This window comes from Octodon degus, unplaced genomic scaffold, assembly GCF_000260255.1.
Source record: "Octodon degus isolate 3935 unplaced genomic scaffold, OctDeg1.0 scaffold00056, whole genome shotgun sequence".
Taxonomy (NCBI): Eukaryota; Metazoa; Chordata; class Mammalia; order Rodentia; family Octodontidae; genus Octodon; species Octodon degus.
The window spans coordinates 6,792,603-6,800,621 of NW_004524632.1; the positions used below are offsets into that span (position 1 = coordinate 6,792,603).

Here is an 8,019-nt window from a genome sequence, read left to right on the forward strand (position 1 = left end):
CCCCTATTTATTTTATTTAATTTTAATTTAATTTAATTTAGTGGAACCGGGGATTGAACTCAGGTCCTTGCACTTGCCAGGGAAGCACTTATTCTACTGAGCCATCTCCCCGGCCCCCAGGAACTGTCAATTCTTCTGGTATTACTGAAACTTTCTGCGGCTGCTTTTGTCCTTTCTGCTTGCTAATGTGACATTTACAGAGCAAAGAAGAAACTTTATGAAAAATATATATATACGCGATAGTTAAGATGGCTACACTACTAACTCCTCTTAGTTCACTGACAGGAAAGGTGCTTCTTCATCTTTGGCACTGAAGATTGAGCTCTGGGCCTTGTGCTCGCCAGGCAGGTGCTTATGCCGCTGAGCGAGCTCCTGGGCCAAAAGGAAGGTTTGTGCCAGAGAATTTAGTGCCTATACCTTGTCCTCAAGTTTAAAGATGACAATACACAGTGTATTAACCTTTGGTACTCTATCACCTTGTTTTGACATTTTATTTTTCTCTTTACAACAAAACAAAGTAAAACAAAACTTGAGCGTCTCCAAAGGCTGTCAAGCGCTGGCACAGCGCTGCCGTGCCAGCTGTCTGCAGCAGGACGGGGTCCTCAGCTGAGCCTGTTTTGCTGGAGTCCACACTTCTTTTCCCTTTTTTTAAAAGTATTTTATTTTATTTTTTAATTTTATATTTGTGTGTGTGTGTGTGTGTGGCCAGCTCAGCCCACCAGGGGGCGGGGCTGGCTGGCACGTGGTGCTGGGGATTGAACCGCGGTCCCTGATGCTTTTAGCTAAGCTTGTTCTAAGTAGGTGCTTTAGACCACTGAGCCAGCTCACCAGCCCCTCTCCTTTTCTTTGATGTGGTGTTAGGCATCAGATCCAGGGCTGGGCTGTGCTAGCGACCATCTACTGCTGTGCCATCTTTATCTGGTGCCTGCTCCATGCCACTCACTCATGAGACCCAGAGCCCCGGGCAAGGAATCCGGCCGCCTGCCAGGACCAGGACCTTCAGGCCCTCTGGCTGGGCTTCTGGGGAGGACACCTGGGACTCCTCGGAGGGCCCCTCAGAGGGGCTGCATAGCTCGGCGGGGCAGCTCCTGCAAGCGGTAGCACCAGTAGGCATTGGGGTCCCCGCAGGTGCAGAGCCCCGTGAGCCGTCAGCTGCTGGCAACGTCTCCTTTCTGGGCCTCCATCTCTGCCCAACTGACTGGTGTGGGACACAGGGGTCCCTCTGCCAGACCCCCTCCTCAGCCAGACAGCATGTGGGACAGTCTTCCCCTCCCCCTAGGGCTGGGGAAGAGAATGCAGCGTGCTGCAGACTTTGACATTGAAAATAAACCTCTTCCTTCGGGTGCTGCAGGCCTGGCTGTAACCCCAGAGGGAGAGTGTTTCTTCAGATGCTCCCAAGGATGCGTCACATGGCTTCTGGAGACAGAGACAAAGAGCTCCCTGTGTGACAGGGACAAACGTCACCTGTCCACCCCTCTGGTCCGCCACCTTGGCTGGGGAGCTATCACTGCGAGGCGTGGGTTCCCACCTGTCGCTGTCTCCTGCACACAGCGACACCGCTCTGCTGTACGCATCTGGACCCTGGCCACGGGACGCAATCTGCGCCTGCGCCTTGGGTGGGTGCTGATTTGCGTCTTCTGGATTCAGATTTATTGTGCATTAACACTGCTTGCCTGGCAATTTTTCTCCTGCATCCTCAGCTCCTGCCCAGCAATCCTAACGATGAGACTGCTCTTAATTAGCATCTTGGGGCAAAAGAAAAAAATGAGCGGAGGGGACACAGGCAGAGCCCTTGGCTGCGACGGCAGAGCTGCTCACCTGAGTATGGGTTTCCGTAGAGGAGGCCCGGCTCCTGGTCGGCGCCTTCCAGGTGGGCGGCAGGCACTTGGTGTGGTAGAGAGTCAAAGTCCAGACCCATGTAGCTCATCAACCTGCTGTTCTCCTTCCTCAAGTGCTGAGGGAAGAGGGTTTATAGGTGTGCTGAATGCAAAAACAAACGGTCACCAGGAACTGGCTAGGGACAGCAACAGTGTGACATTGTGACACCCAGCAAGTGACAATCCATAATTCCTCAAAAGCGGAAGCATTATTCTAACAGTCGGAAGATCTGAGTTCTTTTTTTTTGTGTGTGTATGTGTCTTTATGACTCTTAATTTTTTAACTATTAACTTTATTTATTTATTTATGGTAGTCCTGGGACTGAACTCAGGACCTTGCAATTGCCAGCAGGCGCTCACACCACCGAGCTCTCTCCCCCGCCCTTGCATGCATCTTTTTGAGAAAGGGTCTTGCTACGCAGCGCGTAGTCACACCTGGCAAGATCTGAGCTCTCCACACTTAAAGTTAAGTATTTTTGCTGAATTTTGTCCACATTAGCACAAAAAAGAATTTTAGACATGTATGGTGGTACAGGCCTACAATCACAGCACTCAGGAGGCTGAGGCAGGAGGATCACCATCAGTTTGAGGTCAGCCTGAGCTATATAGTAAGACCCTATCTCAAAAGGCAAAAATTAGTTTAAATCTCTAAACTCCCCCAGCTAACGGAGTACACAAGAGTGCGCAAGTGCTGTCGACACAGGGGGGCAGCAGGAGTGTACTGGTGGGAGTTTGTGTTTTGTTGTCTGGGACAGCTTTGCTATGCAGATCCGGTTGGCCTTGAGCTCACTCCATAGCCAGACTGGCCTCATACACAACAACCCTCCTGCTAAACCAAACCAAACCAAAAAAACAGCTCTCCTACTTCAGCCTCCGGAGTGCTGGGAGTACAGGTGTGTGCCACCGTGTTTTGGCTGAACTGTGCACTTTAAATTATAAATTTTATGTGGATTTCTTTGTTTAAAATCACAATTTAAAAAAAGGTGACATGATCACTCAGAGACATAGACACGGCTACAAAAAGGACAGAGCGGAGGACACTGAGGGGACAGATGGAATGGCAGTGAGCAGGGACACCTGGTTCTCTGATGGTGGCTCAAGACGACTTTTTCCTTTGGTGGAACCAGGGATTGAACTCAGGCCCTTGCGCTTGCCAGGCAAGCGCTTATTCTACTGAGCTAAGTCCCCGGCTCCATCAAGAGGACTTTAAGGGCAGTCGCTTTTTGTGCTGCAGCAACGTTAGCCAGCCAGCCATCCTGACTCTGCGAACACACTGCCAATGACACGCTGGTGGACGAAGTGACAGCTGAATGAGAGGGTGAGCCAGGGACGCACAGCTCTCTGGGGGCCGCGCACGCATCCAGCACCTGGGCAGACCACACTTCTGCTCCTGGTTTGGCAGCAGAGGAAAAGGAAAAGGTTGTGCTGAAGGAGAGGGGTCCAGAGCTGGCTGGGACACATGGCAGGAACCCCCAGACCTAGATGAGACTATAGCAGCTGTGACGTCACAGCAGGAAGTGACGTTTTCACCACAGGCTGTGGCTTTAACCACTGCTAATCCAGTCTAGGGCATGGAGCCCTGGGAGGGATTTTTTTTTTTTTTTTTTTTTACAGTACGGGGGATCAAACTCAGGACCTTATGCTTGCCAGGCAGGCGCTTATGCTGCTGAGCTGTCTCCCCAGCCCCCAAGGAGGGTTTTAAGTGGATGAGCAGAGTCCATTTGGGGGGCTTGCCAGGGAGATAGCTCAGCTGCCTAAGCGCCTGCCTGGTGAGCCAAAGGTCATGAGTACCCTGGTACTGAAAAGAAAAAAAAAAGATAACTATTTGGGGGGCTTTGTTCACCCCCACAAGGGCCCTTTCATGTGACCTCCCACTGTGTGCCCTTCTGGTCCGGGCGGACTTCTCCGCACACTCACGTCATTGTCTCTTTCCACGCGCGCTCTCTCCCCCTGCAGATGGTCACACAGGAGCTTGTTCTCCCCTAGGCGCCGGGACAGGTCCAAGTTCTCATCCTGCCAACAGTGAAAATGCAGAATTAGCATCAGCCACTCTGGGCCCAGGAGGGGGCCGGCAGGATTCGGCCTTCAAAGAGGGGTCTTGGGTGCGGGGGAGAACCAGGCTGGCGCCAGAGACGGGGTGCTGCTCACAGACAAGCGACCCCACCAAGTGCCCAGAGGCCTGGCCTGGCTTCGAGTGCAGTTTTGTTGATGCTTAGCTGTAAGAGGGGACCAAAGGCAGACAGAGAGGACGAGTTTGGGGAACCCCTTCAGAGTGCCGTGGGGTGGATGGAGGCTTGCTCAACCCCACCCAGCCCTGAAGCCCTCCAGTTCGAAGTAAACACCTCCCTTGGCTCTCATGCTTAAATGGTGCAGCCCCTTCCAGGTTCCACTGAGGTCAAAGGGGCTCTGGGGAACCCCCCAGAGGTCTGCAATGCCCCAGGATGAGGGGCGTGTCCCCCCTGCCTACCTGCATGTGCACACACTTAAAGCTACTCCTACTAGGTGAGATTTGGTTCCAGGAGCTTTTACTGAATGCCGAGCACAAGCCACTGCGCGCCGCCAGCGGACCTCCTGGCAGCGACACGGGCAGGAGCTACTCGAGGCCTGCGCTGCCGGCCGGCTCCTGCTGCCTCCTCTGCTCCTGCGCCACCTTCTCGTCCTCATAAAGCAGAAATAACAGGGCTGAATCTGCACAGACCTGCCAGTGTCCATTCTTTCCTTGGGCCTGTGGGTCCTAGGGCTGGACTTTCGGGGACCCCCAGAGTGGTCTTGGGGCTGGGTCTCAGCACCACAGGCCCCCCTGCCCTCCAGGCTTGCCGTACCTACCGGCGCGGCAGCCCGCAGCTGCCTGATCTGTTTGTGGAGCCGGCGGCACTCCTTGTACTTCTCTAGGAAGCAGGCTTTGCCTGCCTCTACCTGGGCCTTCAGCCGCGCCACCTCTTGCGCTAACTGCACCTCCACTGCGGCCTTCTCCCTCCTAGGCTCCTGGACCAAGTGTGAGACATGCAGGCCTCGTGGTTAGAGGCCGAGAGCTGCTGCTCACCAGGGCTCCGGGGAGGGGCCTGGAGACTGGCCCGCAGAACGGAGCGAAGGGGAAGTGAGGTGTGCTCCCAGCGCGGTGGGTGCTGCACTAGGCACTCGGGAAAAGGATGACAGAGAAGGAAGAGCAAGGAAACCCAGGCCCGTCCCAAGGAGGGCAAACCTTTAGCTGGCTACACATTAAAACTACTTTCTGGGGGCTGGAGAGATAGCTCAGTAGAATAAGTACTTGCCTGGCAAGCACAAGGGCATGAGTTCAATCCCTGGCTCCGCAAGAAACAAAACAAAACAAAAAACCCTACTTTCTGGGCTAGGGACATAGCTTAGTGGCACAGTGCCTGCCAGGCATGTGCAAGGTTGTTTTATTCCCAGGACCACAAAACCAAACCAAGCCCTACTTTCTTTGCAACGTCAGAGGGAACAAACCCAAGCAGTCAGTGAGCTGGATGCGGGCAGAAAGAGCGGCCGCGGCTGGGGACGTCGCTCAGGGTCAGGGTGAGGGCTCCAGGAGGCTGCAGCTGCCCTCACCCCCCCGCCCCCCTTGGGCTGGAATGCAGGCTCGGGGCTCACGGCGCCTTTAACCTTTCACAAGAGGCTAGGGACACAGTTACACACTTCAAGTGTTAGCCACTAACTTAAGTTTCTTAGAAAAGCACAATGTAGGTCAAAGAAAACCTCTCAGGGGCTACACGTGACCCACGAGATGCTGGTGTGTAAACCCCAAGATCGATTGATCAATCGATCGCTGGAGCCCCAGAAGCCCGCATCTCCGCAGGGTGCGGCTGCTCAGGCGCTCCTCAGCGCAGGCGCAACCTTTCACGGCCAGCGGGTGGCAGCCTCATGGGGATCGCGCTGCGCGCCAATCCTGCTGCGCTGCCCTCTGCAGGGTTTCTCGTCTTGCTTCAATGCACAGCAGAGGGCTTGCAAACGCCTATCAGCATCACATGGCCTCTTTTTAACAATATATTGTGGGAAATTGTAAGTCAGTTAGGGTCTCCTTACTATGTATCACTGTAGCTAGCTAAGTGCGGATATGTTAATGAGAACAGAATTTTCTTTGAGGACAGTTAATACCCAGCTACAGCGCTCTTCACAGCCACGCAGACGCCGTGGGAGGGAACCGGCTGTGTGCGATGTCTGGCCCAGACGTCCACGGCTGTCTGCCTGCCCCCCGCCCCTCCGAGCACCTTCCATGGGTTCCCTGTCCTCTGGGGATACAGCAAAACACCCGGGGAGCAGACGAGGCCATCTCCCCTCTCTCCCTCGCCCACTTCAGGTCCCGCCCACGAAGCTGCACAAACGCAAACGTGCCATCAGGTCTGCCTGGGTCTTCACAGCAGCGGCTTCTCTCAGCTTTATCTCCTCCACCATCTGCTCCAGCTTCCTCTGCTGCTCCCTCTGCACAGAAGCAAAGGCCCTAGGGTCACTGCTGGGCAAGTGCACACATGCACACACCATGCACACGCACCCACACGCACACACGTGCTGGGGAACGGCAGTCCCAGCCGAGCCCACCTTGCAGGGATCGCTCCCTCTGAGACTTCACCCGGGTGCCCCGGTCTGCGAGGAGCTGAACAACGGAGGACGTGTGTGTGTGTGTGTGTGTGTGTGTGTGTGTGGTACCGGGGACTGAACTCAGGGCCTTGCACTTGCCAGGCACGCGCTTATTCCACGGGGCTATCTCCCCGGCCACAACGGAGGTCTTGGGAAGTTCCAAGAACATTACATTTCCCCCATGACTACCTGTTCAGTTAAACTGAGACAAAGCTGGTCGTTTCCAATTTTCAGATGTTGCAATTGCTCTGTCTTTTCTTGGTCTCCCCGGATGAGCTCCTCCATTTCTTTCTCTTGACTTAAGAGCTGGGACTGAAGTGAAAACAGTGAATTACCAGAGACAGAAGAGAAGGAACCTAGCCAGGCGCGGCAGTGCATGCCTGTCGTTGTCCCAGCACCCAGGAGGCTGGAGCAGGAAGGCCACTGTGAGTTCCAGGCCAGCCTGGGCTACACGGTGAGAACCTATCTCCAAAAAAACTGAAGACAAAAACCAAAAAACCAGGGCCAGGGATTCAGCTCAGCGGCACAGCACCTGGCTAGCTAGCACCAGATCCTAAGATTGATTCCCAAACCAAACCAAGCAGTGTGTGAGGAGCCCCTGGCACACACGGGAAAATACAGCCGGAAGCTTCGGTCTGAGCTCTAGCACGTGGGGCATGCGGTTGGCACTGAAGTGGGTTATCTCAGAGCCAGCTCAGAGAGGGGCAAAGACATGGTGTCACCCACCTGCAGCTCTGTCACTCTGGTTTCCAGCCGCTCATTTTCAGAGTGCATCTTCTGGTTCTGTTTTTTCAGTCTGCAGAGAAGAGAGATATGAGAGGCTGAGAGCCGGTAGGGACGCCTGCACATCCAGGGGGCCTCTCGGCCTAACCCTTCCTCAGGCCCCTCACAGCAAGTGCTTGAGACACACTCCAGAATGCACTGCCTGCCGGGCGTCCCAGGCAGCTCCCCAGCCCGCACTCACTGAAGCTGCTCGCCGGTCCAGCGGGCCTTCTGCTCTTCTGCTTCCTGCTCCAGCTTCTTAATGATGTTCTGTAGAGTTTTTAGTTCCTCCTGCAGGTGCAATGTCACCAAAAGAATGGGCTGTTTGTAAGACACACTTTGAGGGGGAACCTTGCTATGTAGTTTAGGCTAGCCTTGAATTCTCAGAGATGTTCCTGCCTCAGCCTCCCAAGTGCTGGGCTTATAGGTGTCTATCACCACACCTGGCCTCTAAAATATGGCAGGCATATGCTCGCTTGAGCAGCACGTATACTAAAAGGTGTTTCAGGGTAACTAAGAAGGAGGTTTTTTTCGCTTTTGAAGGTGGGGTCTCCCTGTGTAGCTCAGTCTGGTCTTGAACTCAGTGCAGTCCAGGCTGGCCTCCAGCTCATGGCGATCTTCCTGCCTCAGCCTCTCAAGTACTAGGACTGCAGGTGTGCATCACCACCACCAGCTCAAGCTGGAAGAATTAACTGAGCACTTACAGTACACCACAGCACACATGTACTGGCACTTACTGTGTTTCACAGAATGACAGCATAAATGATCCAGGCAAAGGGGTTTCTAC

The 8,019-nt window shown here is 54.2% G+C and overlaps 1 protein-coding gene across 1 annotated transcript in view; it reads right to left on the bottom strand.

Annotated features, from left to right (window-relative positions):
- Positions 1–8,019, bottom strand: part of Calcoco2 (calcium binding and coiled-coil domain 2) — a 12,773-nt gene that overhangs the window by 1,944 nt on the left and 2,810 nt on the right. The window contains exons 2-7 of the mRNA XM_023718141.1: positions 7,435–7,523; positions 7,197–7,266; positions 6,660–6,782; positions 6,228–6,314; positions 3,795–3,890; positions 1,819–1,954 (exon numbers count right to left, since the gene is read on the bottom strand). Coding sequence (XP_023573909.1) covers positions 1,819–1,954; positions 3,795–3,890; positions 6,228–6,314; positions 6,660–6,782; positions 7,197–7,244 — 490 coding nt within the window. The 5' untranslated portion in view covers positions 7,245–7,266; positions 7,435–7,523. The remainder of the gene's footprint in view (positions 1–1,818; positions 1,955–3,794; positions 3,891–6,227; positions 6,315–6,659; positions 6,783–7,196; positions 7,267–7,434; positions 7,524–8,019) is intronic.